The sequence below is a fragment of the Eretmochelys imbricata genome, chromosome 5 (assembly GCF_965152235.1).
Source record: "Eretmochelys imbricata isolate rEreImb1 chromosome 5, rEreImb1.hap1, whole genome shotgun sequence".
Taxonomy (NCBI): Eukaryota; Metazoa; Chordata; order Testudines; family Cheloniidae; genus Eretmochelys; species Eretmochelys imbricata.
This window is the reverse complement of record NC_135576.1, coordinates 103,154,469-103,177,555: the sequence shown is the minus strand read 5'-3', so window position 1 is coordinate 103,177,555 and position 23,087 is coordinate 103,154,469. Positions and strand designations below refer to the sequence as shown.

The window sequence follows — 23,087 nt, the reverse complement described above, 5'->3', positions numbered from 1 at the left end:
CACATCCCCACTTCTTCCCTGCTAGCCATAAACTTGCAGTTATTTTAAACCTCAGCTCAATCCTGATGAAATGCAACACAAAATGCTATAAATTTTCATATTGATCTACTACGTTGCAGGAGCACTTCTGCAAACCATCCAAAATCCAGAGTTTTGTGACGCTATCACAACAGAAACTAATTCAAGTACGGCTAAGTGTTAAGTAAATATATAGTTATGATTCATAAACACAAAATTCTACGCAAAAAATAACCTCAGGTTTGTTTGAAAAAAGTCACAAGAGGAAGAAAATTTGTCAGACAAGGTTAACATTACCACAACAGCCTAAACTTTACTCCACTGCTTGAGCTTTGCAGAAAACGTTGTCCTTTGGGTGCGATACTCTCTCGATTACCACATTCTCGATTACCAGATTCACCTCACAGCTTTTGTTTATAAATATTATGCTGTGTTTTAACAAATGAAGGTAGTAAATACAGCATAGACCACCTCATAATTCACTGTTGTCTACCATTCCATTGGTTGTTCTTGTAATGTCAACTCACAGGAGTGCAGCTCTACATTAGTCTTCCAATGGCAAAGCTACATCTATAGCACAGCACTGGTTCTCAGCCAGGGTTAGCGTACCCCTGGGGTATGCAGAGCTCTTCCTGGGGGTACAACAACTCATCTAGATATCTGCCTAGTTTTACAACAGGCTACAGAAAAAGCAGTAGTGAAGTCGGTACAAGCTAAAGTTTTATACAGAGAATGACTTGCTTATACTGCTCTGTATACTATACACTGGAATGCAAGTTCAATATTTATATTCCAATTGATTTATTTTATAATTATATGGTGTCAAATATAAAGGAAAGGGTAAACACCTTTAAATCCCTCCTGGCCAGAGGAAAAACCCTTTCACCTGTAAAGGGTTAAGAAGCTAAGACAACCTCACTGGCACCTGACCAAAATGACCAATAAGGAGACAAGATATTTTCAAAGCGGGGGGGGGGGGGGGGGGAACAAAGGGTTCTCTGTTTTGTTTTTTTTTGGCCAGGACCAGAGCAGGAATGCAGGTTAGAACTCCTGTAAAGGGTTAATAAGCAATCTAGTTAGATATGCATTAGATTCTGTTTTGTTTAAATGGCTGATAAAATAAGTTGTGCTGAATGGAATGTATATTTCTGTTTGTGTCTTTTTGTAACTTGAGGTTTTGCCTAGAGGGATTTTCTATGTTTTGAATCTGATTACCCTGTAAGGTATTTACCATCCTGATTTTACAGAAAAAATTTTTACTTTTTCTTCAATTAAAATTCTTCTTTTAAGAACCTGATTGCTTTTTCATTGCTCTTAAGATCCAAGGGTTTGGGTCTGTGTTCACCTATGCAACTTGGTGAGGATTTTTTTTTAAATCAAGTCTTCCCCAGGAAAGGGGGTGTAGAGCTTGGGGGGATTTTGGGGGAAAAGACGTTTCCAAGTGCGCTCTTTCCCTGTTATATTTGTTAGATGCTTGGTGGTGGCAGCAATAAGGTTCAGGGACAAAAGGTAAAATAGTTTGTACCTTGAGGAAGTTTTAACCTAAGCTGGTAAAAATAAGCTTGGGGGTTTTTCATGCAGGTCCCCACATCTGTACCCTAGAGTTCAGAGTGGGGAAGGAACCTTGACATATGGTAAAAATGAGGAAGTGAGTGATTTTTCAGTAATAGTGTGCTGTGATTCTTTTGTATTTTTATGTCTGATTTTGTAATGGGTATTCAAGACAAATCAGAAAGGGGTACAATAGTCTGAAAGGTTGAGAGCCACTGAACTATAGTAAAGAGGAAATTTCAAGAAAAAGCTAGTGTACACACAGTTTCTACCTATATAATGTTAACTCTGCTTAGCGAGGAAGTCTTTTGCAGCCCCCATAGAAGTATACAATACAAACACTGACATCTGGAGCCAGTTAATATGAATGCATTGTTTCTGCAGAACAGCAGATCTCTTAGAGGAGAATACAAATGATACAGATTAAAAGAAAAAACTCTGACGACATCATGGCTTGCTGGAAAAGGAACACGAGATCTCAGGTGGTGTTTGCAGACATAGCTCCTTTGAAAAACAAACAAATCTCATAAGCCACAAAGCACCTTTTTCAAAAAGATACGTGATCATTGGTAAGTGATAATTTTGAACTGTATTTACCACTAATTCCGCTATTCTATTCACCACTAATTACTTCATTAATTGACTGCTGATTATAATTTTGCAAATAGAATGCATCTCCTATTATCCAAATACAAAGGGACACACAGATCGCAGTTTGATGAATTCAACAACAATATTTTATAATGTTTTAAATTAACATTGTAATCTCTTCTTTCTGTGTTCATTGAAGACATTTTTCTAATTCTTACATGTCAGATTCTCTGTCTTAAAAGATAAATACTCTTTCTTGTGTAATACAAATGCAGTTTAAGGTGGTGTATTAAAATCCAGAAGTATACTGTGTTCATGACGGACATTTTCATGAGTCGGTTTTACTATTTAAATTACTTTGACCTTTAAACCATGAATGCATGTTGCTGACAGAAGCAGGAAGGAATGTTTCTGTGTTGCCACATCAGCAGCTACTGCACTTCTATTCAAATTCTAAGTAACTGCAATGATTTCATACAAGCACTGAAGAGGGATGAAAACATTTTCCAAAAGCCAAAGAACTTGATGTCTAAGCGCTTATGAACACATTTTCTGCAGAACTCTACTTGCATTAAAATGTACAGGGAAAAAACCCTTGCTGAAGAAATAGGTTAATGGGGTTTTTTTTTGTTTTTTGCTTCTTTATAGGGTAAGCAGAAGGCCCAAAAGGTTTCTCCATTTGTTCCTCTCCACTGGGAATTCACATCTTGACTAGTGCCCTGGACGACTGAAGGCCTGGCAGAATTATGTCAGATGTCATGAAAGAAACCTAAGAGATAAAAATTGGGTTTTATTCACTATTTAAAACTCTGATTTTGGTTTTGTTAGTTAATTAATATAAGTACAGAATCACAGAAATGTAAGAGCAGAAGGGACCTCCAGAGGTCATCTAGTGAGTCCACCCCCGAGCTGAGCCAGGAACAAGTATATCTAGACCAACCCAGACAACCCATTCTTAAAAACCTCCAAAGCTGGGGATTCCACAACCTCCCCTGGTAATATATTCAAGTACCTAAGTATACTTATAGTTAGATAGTTTTTCCTAATATCTAATCTAAAACTCCTTTGCAGCAAATAAGATTACTTCTTGCCCTACCTTCAGTGGACATGAAGAACAATTGATCACCATCCTCTTTATAACTGCTCTTAACATATTTGAAGACTTATCAGGTCTCTCCCCCATCCCAGTCTTTTCCCAAGACTGGACATTCCCAAATTTCGTTTTTTGTTTTTTTTAAATCTTTCCTCATAGGTCAGATTTTCTAAACCTTTAAATCATTTTTGTTGGTCTCCTCTGGGCTCTTTCTAATTTATCCATATCTGTCTTAAAATGTACTGCCTGAAACTGGACACAATACTCCAGCTAAGGACTCACCAACATCAGACAGAATGGGTCAGTTACTTCTCATGTCTTACATATGACCCTTATGTTAATACATACCATAATGATATTGGGCCTTTTTTGCCACTGCATTACACTATTGGCTCATATTCAATTTGTGATTCATTATAACCTCTTGATCCTTTTCTGCAGTACTACCCAACCATTTATTCCCCATTTCATATTTGTGCACTCAATTTTTCCTTCCTAAGTATAATACTTTGCACTTGTCTTTACTGAATTTCATCCTGTTGATTACTGGCCAATTCTCCAATGTACCAAGGTTATACTGAATTCTAAGCCTGTCCTCCAAAGTGCTTGCAAACCTTCCCAGTTTGGTGTCCTCTTCAAATTTTATTAGCATTCTCTCCACTCCATTAATGAAAATACTGATCAGTATTGGACCCAGGACAGACTCCTCAGGGACCCCACTAGATTCACCCTCCCAGTCTCACAAGTCATTGATAACTACTCTAAGTATGATTTTTCAACCAGCTGTGCACCCACCTTATTGTAATTCCATTTAGATCACATTTCCCTTGTTTTATTATGAGAATTTAATGTGGGATCGTGTCAAAAACCTCACTAAAAATAAAGATATAGCATGTCTACCACTTCCCCCATCCCTGTCAAAGAAGGAAATTAGGTGGTATTGCCTGATTTATTCTTGACAAATTTATGTTGCAATTATGTGTCACTTAGTATCCTTTAGGAGCTTTTACAAACTGATTGTTTAATAATTTGTTTCAGTATCTTTCCAGGTATCAAAGTTAGGCTGACTAGTTTATAATTCCCTGGGTCCTCATTGTTCCTCCTTCTAAAGGTAAGGATTGTGTTTGCCCTTCTCTAGTACTCCATGAGCTCTTGAAGATAATTGTCACTGGTTCTGAGACTGCTCCAACTAGTTCCTTAAGTACTCTAGGCTGAATTTTGTCAAGCCCTGTCAACTTGAATAAATATAACTCATCTAAATATTCTTTAGCCTTTTCTTTCCCTATTCTGGCTTGTGTTCCTTTCCTCTTCTTATTAATGCTAAGCTTGTTAAACATCCGCTCACAATTTATCCTCTTATTGAAGACTGAAGGAAAATAGGCATTAACACCTCTGCCTGTCTGTTAAAGATTTAACATGGCTGATCATTAAAAGTGAAGACCTGAGAATACTCCCATTACATCTGTGTGATTCAAGGAAGGCCCTCAGAAAGACAAAATTTTATGTCCCTCATATTTCTGTGGTAAAATATAAGAATGGGGGAAGGGAACTGCAACTTTCAGGCCTTCTTTAATGCATCATAAAGAATCAAAGAGAGGCACAAATTCTTATCCTGGTAAGATTTCAGACTACAGAATAATTCCTTAAAGATATTTTACTTATAACTCAATCTCATGTCACCTATGATGCACCTATTTCACTGCACAGCTAAGATCATGAGTACTACATGGTTATTATAGAGCTAACAGAAGCACCTTCCAAATTATGACATTCATATTTTAAGTGAAGACTTTAACTTGGTGTAAAATGACTAAATTGTTTAAAGATCATTCCCATTTAATTGCTGCACCTCTTCTCTCCAAAATCTCACACTTGTCTTCATCTTTTCCCATCTCCAACCCCATTCTTTCTTGCAGGTCAGCATCACTGTCCTCCCCAGACCAATACCTTGGTTTCCATTTTGTTTCTGAACGGTGCAGGTATATCCTGTAAACAAGGGCAGGAAATCTAAACAACACACACACAAATTTGTTATAGGACTTGCAAAATTAAGAGGTTTACTTGTATATAAGCAGGGAAAAAGGTATGAGAGGAAGCATGAGATACCACTCCCACTGAAGTCAATGGCTTCCATCAAAAAACTGATGCAGGGATGAAGGGAATAGGTTTTCTTATTTCAACAAAGAATGCTCAGCTTTAGTCAAAGGCAGCAGCAGCACTGGGCAAATATACTGAGTTCCACTTCACTGGAAATGTTTTCACTCTGTTCCTAAAAAATATGCTGAGCAGACTAATGGTATAGTTCAGTGACAAACGTGTACAATTTGGACTGGGAGGTGAAGGAGCATGAAGACCTCCATGTCGAAAAAACCTGAATACCTGCCATTTGATACACGCTGCTCCATTCCAAAGGCAAAGTAATTCACCCTTCAGAATAATTTTTTAAAATGAGCCTTGTGATAAGTCAATGCTAGCAGAAATGATTAAGCAGTATCCAGAAAAGAGGTAAATTCCAACAGAGTCAGAGAAAGCATACTAACCTTTCTTTCAATTTGGTGTTGCTAAAATATTAGCAAGGAGTTCCCAGGAATCCCCATCAGTCCAGTACATAAAAGATATTTTATCTTTAAATGAAGATGCAAACACGAATCCAGGGATTCCTTTTCTACTGAAGAGATATGGGTAATGTGTAACAAATATCCAAAAGTCTGTTGAACAAATCTTCCACTACTTCTTTAGTCCACCTTACTACAGAAATATACCTCCTTTCCAGCCTTAATCAGGCTGGCACCTGCACCCTGCCAGGACTTTTGTGGTTTACCTTATATTTACAAATTATTGAACATTAAATAGTGCCATTATTAACTAACCAACATCAAGTATTGTGCCACGGGAAAGCATTATATAGAGGTCACACTGCCTGCTTCAGAAGCTACCCAAGGATCCATAAAGGTGAGCTACAAAGTTTTTTTTTTAAAATTAGATGTATTTTTTGCTTCTTTGTAATCTGTGAGACAGGCCTGAAATGGTCCCCTTTCGCTCAATTATTTTCAGCTTACAAATATTAAGAAAAAATAAGGGTGGTCTTCTGTGGTGTTTCTGGAGGACTTCATTTTGGGATTGGTCTCAAATGTTTATTGTGAATTTACACCTTAGTTGAAGAATATTTGAACAACATAAGCAGTACTACACAGCATTTTAAAAATATCATGGTGTTTGTATCAGAAAGGATGAACACAGAGTGGTGTCCAAGAGGGAGCTTATTGTCCAAGTATCATTTATAATTTAAGGGCATGTAGTCAAGTAAAGGGAACGATTAGAAGCTGTATGGAATTCATTATTTTAAAACTAGCTCACTGTGGCGGGACGAGGACTCACCAGCACGGCGCCTCCTGCTGGTCGTCTAGGGAATCAGCTCTTTCAGCACAGAGTGCCCTCTGCAGGCCGGTGTCTCGCCCACCGCTGGCCCGTGTCCCTCCTGGACCCTGATGCCTGCTCTACCTCTGGGTTCTGCCCCCCGAAACAACCCACAATGGGGGTCTCCCCACCCAGGGGAATCCCCAACCCTCTATCCCCACCCTACCTCAGTGGCTACTGCCAGTCACCATCTAGCCCCCACTCCCTGGGGGAGACTGCACTGTATAAACCACTCATTATCGGCAAGGGGGGTTGGACCAGCTGCCTCTGGGCTGCCCGTTTGCAGACCCAGTACCTTTTGTAGGCCTTTAATTAGGCCTGCAGCCTGTGGTTTTGCTAGGCTGGAGCTCCTCAGTTCCCTCTGCCCTTCCCCAGCACTGCTCCACCCTAGGTACCCTTCTCAGCTCCCAGGCAGCCAAGTCCTTCTCCCGCAAGGAAGCTAGAGAGTGCAAGCCAGCTTCTGACCCACTGCCCTCTTATAAGGGCCAGCTGGGCCCTGATTAAGCTGACCACAGCTGTAGCTGCTTTCCTAGTCAGCTTAGCCTTCCCCACTGCAGCCCTCTCCAGGGCTGCTTTATCCCATTCAGGCAGGAGCAGGGTGACCACCCCACTACACTCACACATAATGGACAGACTCCTTTTTAGGAAAACTGGGAGAGGTGTTATCATAACCAGAAAATGCACAGAGTGCAAGCATTGCATATAGGCAGATCCAGAGGTCAGTGAAACTAGTGAAAGATGCAAGTTTTAACAATTTAAATTCCATAATTGTCAAATCACTCTTGGTCCACAGATGCTGGAGCCAATTTACACAAGAACATGCATAGAATTGCCCTCAGAAGGCTAACCAGCAAATACCTGCAGAAAAACAAATTTATCTCCAACATGAAAGACTAGATCTTTGTGATCTTGCCATTCATGGAATGTAAAATGATGCTTGCCAAAACATGTCCTTTCCACAATACCTTTGCAAGGTAGCTTGATGCCTCAGACATTAAAAAATATATCATGCTTGTCTCTGACTACACAGAGATTGCATCACATAATTTGCTTATGCAATAGGTAAAGACAAATCTCCACCAAACCGCCTCTGCTACTGACAAAAAATTCCAAAAGGCAACTCGTGAGAGACTGATCCTGGCTGCACTGACAAATTAAACCATTTTAGACGAAATGTTTAAACATGGTTCATGCCTACAGTTTAGCCAGTGTTTGGTCAGCATAGACCAGGCATAAGTCTTTTATAAGCCACATTTTAAATCAGTTTTCATTGGCGTGTCTACATGAGAAAAGTCGTCACTGACACTTCATTGTGTAGCATGCTTCTATGAAGGGTTCTGAAAACTGTTTGGCCTCAATGGGTATAAAAGCAATAAAACAGGTTAAATCCAATTGAAACAATTCCAGATTAGGTCACTGTCTAGACTTAATTTTCACAAAAGCCATTTTAACACAATGGTACCTAGTCCACAATACAGGCAAAACTATGGCTGAAAGCTTTTAAAGTGAATTCTTAGCAGCATCTTTTCTAGACTAGGTGGCTGCCACAGGATGCCACCTGTAACATTGAATCACTATGAACTGGATTTTACTGTAGATTGAGGGAAATGTACAAGCAAGCATATTTCAGCATCAAATACTGACACAACAACTAGTTTGTTTACTTTGTAGCTTCCATAGGGCCAAGCTCACTGCACACACCAAGGGTTCCCTGTATTCTCCATTCCACTCCACAAGCTCCCTAGAAGCCACACTCCCATTCCCCTTTATTTCAGGGCCTCCCTGAAACTCCCCCACCCGCTCCTTCATGCCTGGAGCTCTGTGCGCGCCTCATTCCTGGGTTTCTGTGCCCCACCCATACCAGGGCTCTGTGGGTAACCCCATTTCCATGCCCTCCCCTCCCCCACCCATGGCAAGGGCTCTATGAGCCCCCACTTTCCCTTCCAGAATTCTCCTACCCCCCACATGAGGGGCTTTGCGTGCTCCCATTTCAGGGGTTTGTGTGTGTCCCCATTTACTCCTCATGGAAGGGGTCTGCCTGCCACCCGCTACCTTTACCCCATGAAATGGGGTCTGTCTTACATTCGCTCCCTATACCAGGGGCTAACAATCTCTCCTTGCCAGGGGTTCTGTGTGTCTCCTTACTAGGGTCCCCCATTCCCACACCCATGTCAGGACTGTGGGCAGACCCCTACTCCCCTCCCACCTTACCTGAATTCAGAGTGTGGACATGTTAAACTCTGTTGGGAGGATGAGTAGAGATGAGATGGGGGCAGTATTATGCTGGAAGGTGTTAAAGGGTATTATCAGTCAGTTGTTTGATGTACAGCCAATTGAGAAGTTGCTTGACACTCCAGCTGTGCTAAACAGATGGCAGGAGCTCCATATGTTCCCCATTTTCAATCTTTTGAAAATCTGATTTCCAAATCAGTGGAGTGCTAACCACAGATGCCAAGAACATTCCCTGAAAGTTTGGGATTGATTATATGTCATGTTCAAAAGATCCCACATGGCATACAAACAAATGCCATCAAGTTGAGTATATGGCCTCACAAGCTCAGGCAACTAGAGTTTCATAGACTAACATGCATGGTATAAAACTTTTTGAACTGTTATGTGCTAGCAAATACTGCCCTAATATAACTCCTTTGTTGTCAACAAAACAAGGTGTAACTGACCTAGATTTAGTTTTGTACATAGTATAAAACTGGCTAATGGAGAACTACCACCTATCTGAACCATATAGCTAAAGCAAAGTCTAGTACCAAAAACTTATTTCCCTCCAAAGACACTTTGACAAGTTATGTAGTATTCAAGTAACTATATACCACTTCATTCCTTTTATGTAAATGCTGACATTCCAGTTTAATAATCAAACCTCTGACCATATTAACCTTATCCTACTGAAACACAGAAAAAAAACCCTCAATGATAAAGGTAACAATCTCTATACATTTAATCTTGCTAAAAAACAGATAGTGGCAGTGGGTAAAATTTTCCAGGAATACAGGTGACAGGCTCAAGTCCCAATTTTAAAGAGTGATTTTAGGCATATATGTGTGACTTAATGGGTGGGCAAGGGGCCATTAGGAAAAAACAGTAGGCCTTAGGGGAAGCTTATCTCCCACCTGGTGATGAGCCTGCCAGAGAACACTCCAAGCAGCCTGTGAGTAATGTCTGCTATTACTCTACAAGGACATGTGATCAGACCACATGATGCTGGACTCCATCTTGGGATGTCAGTATTTTTCCACAGACTGGTCTGGGAGCCAAGCTTTGAAACAAAGGGTTCCCACCATACGCAAAAGCTATACAAGGCAGGGAGTGACATCATCTCGTGTTCTTCACTCCCTATACAAGACAACTCCTGGAAACATCTGAGGAACAAAGACTGAACTGGGGGAAGTGCTGGACCCAGGAGCGTGTCTGCAGCTTATCACAGTAGCACAGTGTGAAAGGGAGCCCAGGCTGGTGGGTCAGAGGGCTCAGTGGTACCCCAGTTCCAGGTGGCACCCCGGAGGGAACCCATCACAGAGACAATAGGAAATTCAGAAGGACATAGCCCTGAGTAGTTGGAGAAAATGGGAAGGAAAGTTAAACAGCAATGGCTCTGGTTACTCCTTGGGTGGTGCCTAGGTATTAATGCAACAAATGGTGTTACAAGCGCCTCCCCCGACTACTGCCACATACACACACCCATCAACAAAAAGTTCAGAATTTCTCTTTCAGTGACAGAAATCAGTTCAGCAGCTGTACTTCCTGGGTATGAGATCTTTAATGCCCTGACTCGGCAAGCAGCTCCTGACACACGCTCGTCTAAGGAGGACGACATCTACATGGTTAATGCACTAGCCTAGGATTCAGGAGATGTGGGTTCAATTCCCAGTTCTGCCACAGAATTCCTAAACAAGTTATTCCAATGGAGGCATTTAAGAACAGGTTGAATGAACACACGTTAGCGATGGTCTAGGTTTACTTGGTCCTGCCTCAGCACAGGGGCTGGGCTTGATGACCTCTGAAGTTCCCTTCCAGCCCTACATTTCTATGATTCTACAGAGGAAGAGTAGGGTTCTTTCTTCACTACCAGGTTCCAGTACAACCTCAGGCCAGACATACCTTCCATCACCCGACAACAAATGGCTCTGATTATATCTAAGTTAAGTTTATACAAGAGCTGTTTAAACTTTAATTCGTCTAAGATGCACAATAATGCTCATTTTCCTTAAAAATGCTGAAATATCCAACAGTGATCTGCAACAGAGTGAAATACAGGAAACAGCTGGTATCCCATAATCCTCGATCCTTTTTACATTGATCTGCTTTACACTATAGAGTTGAAAGTAGCCACTGTACACTTTAATGTTATAAGTAGTATTGTTAGAGAGGATCAGAGTTCTGTACCCAACCTGGTAAAACTCTGTTCTAACTACAACTAAACATGCTTAATCTCAACATACCCATGTACAAGACTATCACTATCACTGTCAGGGTAGAAAGTTCTTTGAATCTTAATACCATCTTGACAATATTTGACAAATATAGAATCAATAATCCAGAATGTCATCTTTCAACTAGTTATCTGGGTCCCACTTTGTATCTTAAAAGTCTGCTGGAAAGCACCTGGGAGTTGGATTTGTCAATATCAATGTAAACATTTATTTGAAGGACAAAGCCCCTCAAAGGACTGCCAAATCTTTCCAATCTGCCACTGCTCAAGACAAGCTTATCTGACAGTCAGCTGAAGATTTTAGACCTTCTTACTTATACAAGAGGTAAGGACAATCTGCTTCCATAGATCAGAGTCACTTAGCTCTGTGCGCCAAAGTAGCTAAAGAAATTTCCTGGCCTAAATCTACACAAGAAACTTGCAGACATAAACGAGTGCATAACACATGGATCACTGGCAGCATGTAGCCACTAATGAATTGGGCTACGGTCCAAATACACTTTTAAAAACAAGGATCCTCTTGTGCAGGAGAAAGATTAGAACCTTCAGATTCTCTTATGAGGTAAAATTATCTCCTTTCAAAAGCAATTCAATAAATCCTGCTTTTGGTTATTAAAATAAACTACAAGTCCTAGATATTGCAAGTGGCAACTGTGACCAAAAAAAGAACAAAAGCCAATAGTAGCCCACAGATGAAGTTCAGGAATTACAGGGAAAAAATCTTCAGTGGCCAGAGTCGAAGCTGAGACCAACCAATTCTTTCTCCCTAAAATTCCATCCAATCACAGCCAGGAACACTTAGCCTCTTCAGAGATTCACAGACTGCAGAGAGTGAGTGTCTCTGCCCAAGTTCTTCTCATGCTCCATGTGGGTGGGTGAGAAAGAGCCTTCTACCCCCATTCATGGGAACTCTGTTCTCAAGATACAGAGACAGCAAGAATCCCAATTTCTTGCTTCAAACTGAGCCCCCTGAGAACTGTCTTCCCCTCCACCCCGCCTCCCCACCCAGAAATGTCTCTTACATTTAACCCTACAGTTTCCATGCTATACTCCATAAAATAGTTTCCCTTCAAAACTCACATGAAGAGAAACTTTCAGTAAGTACCACACTGATCAGGTTTCAGAGTAGCAGCCGTGTTAGTCTGTATCCGCAAAAAGAAAAGGAGTACTTGTGGCACCTTAGAGACTAACAAATGTATTTGAGCATAAGCTTTCCTGAGCTACAACTCACTTCATCGGATGCATGCAGTGGAAAATACAGTGGGGAGATTTTATATACACAGAGAACATGAAACAATGGGTATTACCATACACACTAACGAGAAATCAGGTAAGCTGAGCTATTACCAGCAGGAGAGAAAAAAACCTTTTGTAGTGATAATCAAGGTGGGCCATTTCCAGCAATTGACAAGAACATGTGAGGAACAGGGAGGAGGGGAGAGTGAGAGAATAAACATGGAGAAATAGTTTTACTTTGTGTAATGACCCATCCACTCCCAGTCTCTATTCAAGCCTAATGTAATGGTGTCCAGTTTGCAAATTAATTCCAATTCAGCAGTCTCTCGTTGGAGTCCGTTTTTGAAGTTTTTTTGTTGAAGAATTGCCACTTTTAGGTCTGTAATCGAGTGACCAGGGAGACTGAAGTGTTCTCCGACTGGTTTTTGAATGTTATAATTCTTGACGGCTGATTTGTGTCCATTTATTCTTTTACATAGAGACTGTCCGGTTTGGCCAATGTACATGGCAGAGGGGCATTGATGGCACATGATGGCATATATCATATTGGTAGATGTCCAGGTGAACGAGCCTCTGATAGAATGGCTGATGTGATTAGGCCCTATGATGGTGTCCCCTGAATAGATATGTGGACACAGTTGGCAATGGGCTTTGTTGCAAGGATAGGTTCCTGGGTTAGTGGTTCTGTTGTGTGGTGAGTATTTGCTTCAGGTTGGGGGGCTGTCTGTAAGCAAGGACTGGCCTGTCTCCCAAGATCTGTGAGAGCAATGGGTCATCCTTCAGGATAGATTGTAGATCCTTGATGATGCATTGGAGAGGTTTTAGTTGGGGGCTGAAGGTGATAGCTAGTGGCGTTCTGTTACTTTCTTTGTTGGGCCCGTCCTGTAGTAGGTAATTTCTGGGTACTCTTCTGGCTCTGTCAATCCGTTTCTTCACTTCAACAGATGGGTACTGTAGTTGTAAGAATGCTTGATAGAGATCTTGTAGGTGTTTGTCTCTGTCTGAGGGGTTGGAGCAAATGCGGTTGTATCGTAGAGCTTGGCTGTAGACAATGGATTGTGTGGTGTGGTCTGGATGAAAGCTGGAGGCATGTAAGTATAGTGGTCAGTAGGTTTCTGGTATAGGGTGGTGTTTATGTGACATCACTTATTAGCACTGTAGCGTCCAGGAAGTGGATCTCTTGTGTGGACTGGTCAAGCTGAGGCTGATGGTGGGATGGAAATTGTTGAAATCATGGTGGAATTCCTCAAGGGCTTCTTTTCCATGGGTCCAGATAATGAAGATGTCATCAATGTAGTGCAAGTAGAGTAGGGGCATTAGGGGACGAGAGCTGAGGAAGTGTTGTTCTAAGTCAGCCATAAAAATGTTGGCATACTGTGGGGCCATGCGGGTACCCATAGCAGTGCCGCTGATTTGAAGATATACATTGTCCCCAAATATGAAATAGTTATGGGTGAGGACAAAGTCAAAGTTCAGCCACCAGGTTTGCCGTGACATTATCGGGGATACTGTTCCTGATGGCTTGAAGTGCATCTTTGTGTGGAATGTTGGTGCAGAGGGCTTCTACATCCATAGTGGCTAGGACAGTGTTTTCAGGAAGATCACCAATGGATTGTAGTTTCCTCAGGAAGTCAGTGGTGTCTCAAAGACAGCTGGAAGTGCTGGTAGCGTAGGGCCTGAGGAGGGAGTCTACATAGCCAGACAATCCCGCTGTCAGGGTGCCAATGCCTGAGATGATAGGGGGTCCAGGATTTCCAGGTTTATGGATCTTGGTTAGCAGGTAGAATACCCCTGCTCAGGGTTCTAGGGGTGTGTCTGTGCGGATTTGTTCTTGAGCTTTTTCAGGGAGTTTCTTGAGCAGACTGTGTAGTTCTTTTGGTAACCCTCAGTGGGATCAGAGAGTAATGGCTTGTAGAAAGTGGTGTTGGAGAGCTGCCAAGCATCCTCTTGGTCATATTCCGACCTATTCATGATGACAACAGCACCTCCTTTATCAGCCTTTTTGATTATGATGTCAGAGTTGTTTCTGAGGCTGTGGATGGCATTGTGTTCTGCACGGCTGAGGTTATGGGGCAAGTGATGCTGCTTTTCTACAATTTCAGCCCATGCATATCGGCGGAAGCACTCTATATAGAAGTCCAATCTGTTGTTTCAACCTTCAGGAGGAGTCCACACAGAATCCTTCTTTTTGTAGTGTTGGTTGGAAGGTCTCTGTGGGTTAGTATGCTGTTCAGAGGTGTGTTGGAAATATTCCTTGAGTCAGAGATGTCGAAAATATAATTCTAGGTCACCACCGAACTTTATCATGTTCGTGGGGGTGGAGGGGCAGAAGGAGAGGCCCCGAGATAGCCCAGAAGAAGAATCTGTCCTAAGAGTATAGCTGGATAGATTAACAATATTGCTGGGTGGGTTAAGGGAACCACAGTTGTGGCCCCTTGTGGCATGTAGTAGTTTAGATAGTTTAGCGTCCTTTCTCTTTTGTAGAGAAGCAAAGTGTGTGTTGTAAATGGCTTGTCTAGTTTTTGTAAAGTCCAGCCATGAGGAAGTTTGTGTGGAGAGTTGTTTTTTTTTTTATGAGAGTATCCAGTTTTGAGAGCTCAGTCTTAATCTTTCCTTGTTTGCTGTATAGGATGTTGATCAGTAGTTAGCAATTTCAGACGGACTTCTTTGGTGTTAATCTACTTGTACACTGGAATGGCTGGAAAACCAAGTACCATCTGATGACACCAGCATTTTCTTTCATTTAATTTAGCTAATCTAAGAGACCAACATGAATTCAGTTCCCAGAAAATAGGATCTTTAAAGCGTCCCATGCTCATTTAATAAGCAGACTTTTTCCTGTAACTGCTTGCAATGCCTGAGAGAATGATTATAATTAGTCTACAAAACTGGGTGTTCCTCTCCATGTTTGTAATTCAACACCATTCCAACTATGACTAAATATTCACACCTCCAAAGTAGGAGAAGGCTGAAAAATTAAAAGGAAACAGGGGATTAAGCAATTATGCCCAAACTCCTTCCAGCAGAGACTGTATTCTCAAGAAAAGTCTGCCTTGGAAAATCTGGGGGTAAAAAACCCATAATGAGAAAAAAGTGAGTGGAGAAGTAAGAGCACCTTAATAGCAAAATTTGATAGATTAAACTCATTCTTCAGTCTGGGCAAAGATACCAAGATTAATACTTCAATGAGAACAATATGCTTTAGCAGATATGCTGTCATCTGTCTGGACCCAGTTTTCTGTAAAGCTTGGCTACCATGTAGCAGTTAATATCAATTTATAAAAATTGTATCTACTCAACTGAGAGTTTTTTTAAAAAGGTTAGATTTTGTGGAATAAGTAACAAAGTAACAGAATCCATAATTTTATGCACCTATTACTTTCTATTTAGCTATCTAATTCTCCAAGTGTATTCAATTGCATTTTGAAAGATATGGGATGCGCTTATCCAGGCACTTGGCTTCTCCAATTCAAGGCTTTAACAGGGGGCTTCAAATGAGCTATGGTCAGCCTGGTTTTCTATTAAGACACTTCCACAAAAACTATCGGCTTTGGATAAAATCAGAAACCAGTACTTTAGGGCCCATTGCATAAGGGTCAAATAGGGATGTCATATCTTTATGATGAAGTTTATGAAATTCCACTTTTAAATGCAAGTTAGAAATATAATAAGGCAAGATTCTCTAAACTACTGTAAACTCTCAATTATCGCTCCAAAGACTGAAATTAAAGAAACTTTATTAAAGTTGAATCAACTGCTCTGGTCTTTGATGGCCATTAGCAAGTGTTTGTTTCCCAAATGGAGGCAGAAATACATTTTGCAACACTGTCCAAATCCTCTGTAGTTGCTGACAATTTAGCAGGAGCGGGCACAGACCACGAAGTAGGAGGATGTAAGGACTTACCTGATGCAAATGAAGACCTGATACAAACATTCTAACTTATTACTGAAAGTGTTCGTATAATTTTTCCTTTAATGCAGCTATAAGAGGCTTTTGAAGATGTAAGTTGTTTAGACAGCTTTTCTGATATTTCAAGAAATTTACAGATTAGTAAATTTTTTTTATAACAGAGGTTTCCCCAGAGAACTGAGATTGGGTGGGAATCTGGTCTGAATCCATAGATCTAGGTGGCTTCAGGGCTAAAACAGGGTTATCTGCATTGCTCAGACTACTGAAAATAAAATCCAAGTAATTTGGTGAAGTCATATTTAACTAGAATCTATTTAAACACATGCTAATTAAATCTCAACAGGAAAAAGAAAACTGATCTTGGAAATAAACTCATTTTAAAGATCAAAAATACAGCGCAAACCTGCAGAATAGCACTATGAGCCAACCCACCAGCAAGCTGTTATTAGCAGGTATCCAAGCTGCTGCACATAAAAGATTGTGTTCCAAGGAAGCACCACATTGTTTCTAGTCCCAGAGAGCTAATTTGTGGATAGTTGATTCATGTGAGGGAAAAGGGGAGATGGAAAAGGCGCTCCTCTTATGACAACCCTACAATATAATTAGGTGTTTCCACCAAGCTGTTTCTTGTTATAAACCCAAAAGATCTAGGTGTGGGCATCCTATAAAATTATTCCTCCTAGGAAAATAAGCACATCACAGAGAGGAATTCAAGTTTTGATCTCTATCTCCATATCTCTATCTCCATCCTTCAAGGAACAGAATCCTGACCAACTATACAGGAGAACCAGAAAGCGACTCTAGATAAGGCACTGCCAAGCAGAACCAAAAAAATAATAAGAAAACAGAAAAATGTTGATCACATTCATGATAATTAAGTTCTAGAAGTAGTTTAAGTGCTTCTCATAAATCAAAGATTCTCAGAAATATATTAAGCTGATGGACTTTTAATAACCTAATACAAAAACTTCAGTACACTACTATTTAATTATAAATGAAATATTGGCACGTGTTCGCAAAAATCGAGGGTTGAGTTTAAACACACAAATGGTCTCACTGAACTCAAACTACTCATCTGATTAAAAGTTAAGCATGTGCTAAATCTTAGCAGGATTGGGAAATAGGTTGCAGGCCCCAAGTCAGACAGCATCTCTTGTATTTGACTACAGACGTATCATGCACACGCTATGGGGCCACATAAATAAATATTTAAAATCTCATTTCCTCAGCATAACGCCCTCCTGTTGATCAAAGAAACAAAAAAAAGTCTTTCACCAATTTACCTTCTGAATGTCTATTAGAAGAACTAAGTCAAACAATCACTAAAATTTTGTATAAAATTACTCAGGGCAGCTCTCTACACCTTAAAACGCTGTATTGTTGCAGCGATGCCGCTGTAGTAGTTAAGCGAAGGCGCTCCTATGCCGACAGGAGAGCTCTCCCGTCAGTGTAGTTAATCCACCTCCCCGAGAGGCCATAGATATGTCAGCAGGAGAAGCCCTCCTGTTGACATAGCACTATCTACACAGGGGATTTATGCTGATATAACTGCGTTGCAGAGGGGTATGGATTTTTCTCACCACCCAAGCAAAGTAGTTATACCAATACTGTATAGGTCTGCAATGTAGACCAGACCTAAAATTATTATATGGTCACTAACAACTTGACTAGAACAGTTGATTTTACAGAGTCTACCACGTACTGTACCTTTAAACATAAATTGTCCCTCTGGTTTTAGCTTTACTAGTACAGACATATTTAAAAATAAAATTCTTACAAGATAAAACAGAACACACAGTCTCAATTCCTGATTAGTCTCATGTACTGTATACAAGATACAATGCCCCGTCAGTATATTTATATATTTCAAAAAGTATGTGCCCTCAGCATTTTGGGCTGTTTCATTCCATTTTTCTGGCAATAAAATAGGTGTACAATAAATTTCCTGAGATCTTGCTAGCGTGGAGCTTTTTGTTCTGTTTTATAAAAAGGGAAGTCATGTAACTACATAAACCTGACATTTATTTATGGTGTATAAATAGCTCTAACAAACTGTAGAAAAATATACAATTAGTCATGAAAGTAAAAGTAAATTCAGTTTTATTCTTTATATCTGATAAAGGGCTGTCTGAAGGGCTGATAATTGCACCACATGGTAAACTTTCCACTCAACCAAGCAAAAATTCATTTGGAAATCATTTAACATACTTGCAGCTCTGCTCCTTTTCCTACTGGCACTGATCATACTGCACATCAGTCCAAAATGTTGGGTGCTTGAAAAAAGGCAAACCCTGGCCTCCATGTTGCATTCAAAACTCAAAAGGCCATGGAATTTTAACAATACTTTCAGAACAGCTTCCAAAAACATTCTACCACCAAAGAATCATCATTATAGAGTGCATCTCCATTTAATCCCCACCCACAACACTTTCTAAAATCTTACAAGTGAATTGCAATAAACTATTAGACTAGTCAAATGTCAATTTCATTCGACATAGAACAGACCCTGCATCTTCTTTCACGGGTGAGACTTCTGTAGACTCCTTCCCACAGGTAGGGTATAATGGGGCAGAGAAACCTCTTGGTGCTACTGAGGAAGAAGTCAGATGTTTACATCACTCCCTTTATATGCTGGCACTGCAGCTTTTAGTAGTGGCTGAGCTCCCACAACCCCATGCCATCTCTGCCACTTCCACACCCAGCAACCACAAAGTTTAGGAGTACTCCTCAACACCCTTATAACAATTCCCTCCCCTCTGCCAGTCATGACAAATCTTCAATGGAATAAGAAGCAGAGGATACTTCCTATCAATGCTTAAAATGCTGTTAGCTGCTCTAGTCTGCGACATATCAAAGCAGCATTCAAGTAGACCAGGCATCCAGGAAGAAGCAGAAGAAAACATCTCAAAACAGAATTTGAATCTAAAACTTGTCTCTCTCTTGACTGTCTTATGACTTAAAGGGTTTGGGGGTTTTTTTGGTTTTTTTTTTGTTTTTTTTAAGACGTTCTTATGCTTGTGTCACACAAGGAATATCAGGTCCCTAAATCATTTTGGGTAAGGACCTAAGCAAGATCTTTTCCAGGCCCACAGGGTGGTATAACAGAAGGCTTTATCCAAGAGGCAGTCTGATTCAAAATCTCCCTTCCCCGCCTTAACTGGAGGTTAAGAGAGCTGCAGCTCAGTCTTCAGATTGGATGTTGTGAAGATCTTCTAATATTTACAAAGCTAAATTTGTAAAGATATCCATGATTTAAAACTTCATGGCTAACCTCACATCTGGTTAAAGCACAGACAGAGGTCCAAACAAGGACAACATTTCTCATTTGCTTTTGCTATTACAGACAAGATTCTAGATACCGAATTTATGCAATTATATGGGTACATATATAATCACCACACCATCAGCTTTGCTTCTTATAAAGAGCTACTATTAGTAAAGCGAGGATGACAGAAGTGGGCAAAATGAGACAGACGGTTACTTGAAATGGAATCAATCCAAAACAAATCCATGCCACCTTTGGCAGAAGGTTGAACCAGGCAGGAACAAGTGACCAGGCTTTCATCAAATGAGGCTAGGAAATGGGATATACCATTAGAGGGACAGAAAATTACAGAAGGAGAATCGAAAAATGGAAACTCCAAATCCAGGTCTAAAATTAACCCAAAAGAGAAAACATATAAAAAAAAATACAGTATCTATCCTGTTTTCTAACCTGGGTTATTTGAAAGAGAAAACACTCCTGAAATGAAACATGCTACCACAACACAAGATGCACAACACAAAAAAAGCAGCTGCTGTCTATAGAACCGAAGCTGGAATAACAAAGGGGAGGAAAACTCTTTCCTGGGTATCTGGCTGGTGAGTCTTGCCCACATACTCAGGGTTCAGCTAATCGCCATATTTGGGGTCGGGAAGGAATTTTCCTTCAGGGCAGACTGGAAGAGGCCCTGGGGGGGTTTCGCCTTCCTCTGTAGCATGGGTCACTTGCTGGAGGATTCTCTGCACCTTGAAGTGTTTAAACTATGATTTGAGGACTTCAATAGCTCAGACATAGGTGAGGGGTTTATTGCAGGAGTGGGTGGGTGAGATTCTGTGGCCTGCATTGTGCAGGAGGTCAGACTAGATTATCATAATGGTCCCTTCTGACCTTAATATCTAAGGATCTATGAAAAAAGAACAGCACTTGCTGAGGTTCAAAATGAAGAGCTGGGAAATGTTTCATACATATCTTTGGTATAACAAATACGTTACCGTATAATTATTTTGTACATTTTAAACAAATCTTCATTATTGCCTCTATTTATACAGTCTTTTAAGGGAAACAGCCCTGGCTCGACAGCTGTACAAGTAGCAGTGCCACTAGGGCAGACATCCCCAAACTGTAGGGCATGAAGGAACATACAGAGGGACATGGCTGGGGGGCGGGCAGGCAGGTAGCACCATCCAGCTCTACTCCTGGCCATGGCCCCCACCCCCAAGCTGTGGCCCCAGCCTCAGCTCCCTGACCCCTGTCCACATCCTCCCATCCTGGAGCCATGATCCTGACCCCGGCTCAGAGGGACGGGGGGCAGACAGGGGTGAGGGAGGGCGTGAGATAAAAAGTTTGGGGGACCACTGCACTAGGGGACAGTGCAGCAGTAGGCATCTTAGGGCTGGTCTACACTACCACTTAAGTGGATGTAACTATCGTTGCTCAGGGGTGTGAAAAAGACCTCTCCGATTGACGTAAGTCACATCGACTTAAGCTCTCTCCACACCATGCTATGACGGCGGAAGATGCTCTTCCGCAGACATAGCTTCTGCCTCTCGCAGAGATGGAGTAATTAAGCCGATGGGAAAGCGCTCTCCCGTCAGCATTGTGTGTCTTCACGAGATGTGCTACAGTGGCACGGCTGCACTGGTGCAGCTATGCCGACACAGCGCAGTAGTGCAGACTTGCCCTCAGATTCACATCTCAGGAGCTGCTCAAGACAGAGTCATCAAAATAGTACTTTCAGCAGGTTCCCTCTCCTTATTTGGTCTGGCCAGAACACCACAGGATCAAGAGAAATGAAGCCAAGTAGTGTGGATGGTCTCAGCAGACAGTAGTGGTGGTTATGATGGCAATGCTGGTCAATGATGCTCCAAAGCACCCTCCCACACTTTCTACTGTCATACTGAACTATTTAGTTTGCCCAGAGCACCTGAGAAGCGTTCAGAGGTGAACACTGTCTCATCAAAACTATTAATTCACATTAGTTTTATTTATATATTGCCACTTCATTTTATGGTAGAAATGGTCTGCTGATATAAAAATTCTGTGATATCATCAGAAGCCTTGAAACTATGTATTCACATCTTTTTATACAATCTCAGTTTACATCAGAATATTTTTTTAACTATTCTGCAATTTCTTTTAAGGATTTTATCTAATGAGATTATAGGTTAAGATGACACATCCTGCCACATTTCACCAGCTTTTGAACAAAAAAATTTAACCAAGGTTTGAGCAAAACCGTGAAGGCTACATGTTTTAAAATGGAAGCTTAGATTCTAGAGTGGGGGGAAGAAGGGGTAACCCATGGCAAATTTTGTGACTATGGAGTCAAGAGGCCCCAAATATATATGTTTTCTTTCTTCAGAATCAATAGGGAACCAAAGCTCATCATAGTTTTAAGGAAGTGCCATTTTTCTCACATGTAAAAAGGAGCCTCTGACCACTCAAGCATAGTTATTACTCTGTTGTCTTAGACAGTTTATGATTTAAAAGACTGCAGATTCTGCCTCCATAAAATTTATCCCTACAGTTTTAAATGTAATCTTTAGCTTCTGTACCAAACCTTTTAGTAACATTGCAGTGCACAGTTAAAATTTCAGTATATTTCATTGGCAGCATTTCAAAAGAGTGAAGTATATTCTGTAGTCTGTAACAATTTGGAAATAAGAGGCATTACATAAATACCAGACATTAAAAATAAATTATGTACAGTAACATATGAATTTTACTTTCAAACCTGTTTAAAGATAGTATAGAAATGTTTTTAAACAGTTTTAATTTTTTGGCACAAATGTACAAAATTACATACTGGGGTTTCTTTCAGGCATGGTTTGTTCCACTGATCTGGACCAAACTAAGAACTGAGGCTTATATCATTAGGTTTCATGAAACTGAACAGGTTTTTTTAAATGAGTTTTAAAATTAGAACATTTTATTGCTGTAAGTTACAGAACTCTTCTGGTGGCAAAACTTGAAGGTTCCATCAAGTATATATCACTTTTCCACAAAACAGCCCTTCAAAAGTTTTAGGAATTGTTTTCAGTGATCATTAAAATATCTCTGAAGACATTTTTGCATTATATGAATCTAGTTTTATAACATTTTTTAAAGAAGAAGTTCTTTGCAAAGAAGTACATTCAACTAAGTAAAACTATGTACTGTAGTGTACATTGCAAAGAATAAAGTTTAGACTACTTACTTGGGATACACGGGCTCATAAAGATACTTGTCCCTTGAAGATGGAATATCAAAAAATAAGATGTATCCATTTGCAGTCTGAAAGAGATAGATGATGTAGCTTTCACAAATGTTGTATTTGTGTGCGTATATGTAAAACTTACAGGAAGTCCAATAAAAACCATTATAGAAATCTCAAACATTTTACAAATTAAATAGACTATCCAGTAAAAAAATCCTTAATTTCATATACCAGCTTCATTAGCGCAGATACCACACCATGCATACTTAAGACAAAATATGGTTGATCATAAACCAGATGTTTCAATTAAACCTTACATCAGCCAATGATATGAAAATGTTACACAAGAAAGCTATAATGAACAAT

General features: G+C 40.4%; 1 protein-coding gene across 2 annotated transcripts in view; it reads right to left on the bottom strand.

Moving 5' to 3' along the window:
- RIC1 (RIC1 partner of RAB6A GEF complex) overlaps positions 1-23,087 on the bottom strand; it is an 80,683-nt gene that overhangs the window by 43,811 nt on the left and 13,785 nt on the right. For both annotated transcript variants that reach the window (XM_077817640.1, XM_077817641.1), the window contains exon 3: positions 22,722-22,798. In XM_077817640.1, coding sequence (XP_077673766.1) covers positions 22,722-22,798 — 77 coding nt within the window. The remainder of the gene's footprint in view (positions 1-22,721; positions 22,799-23,087) is intronic.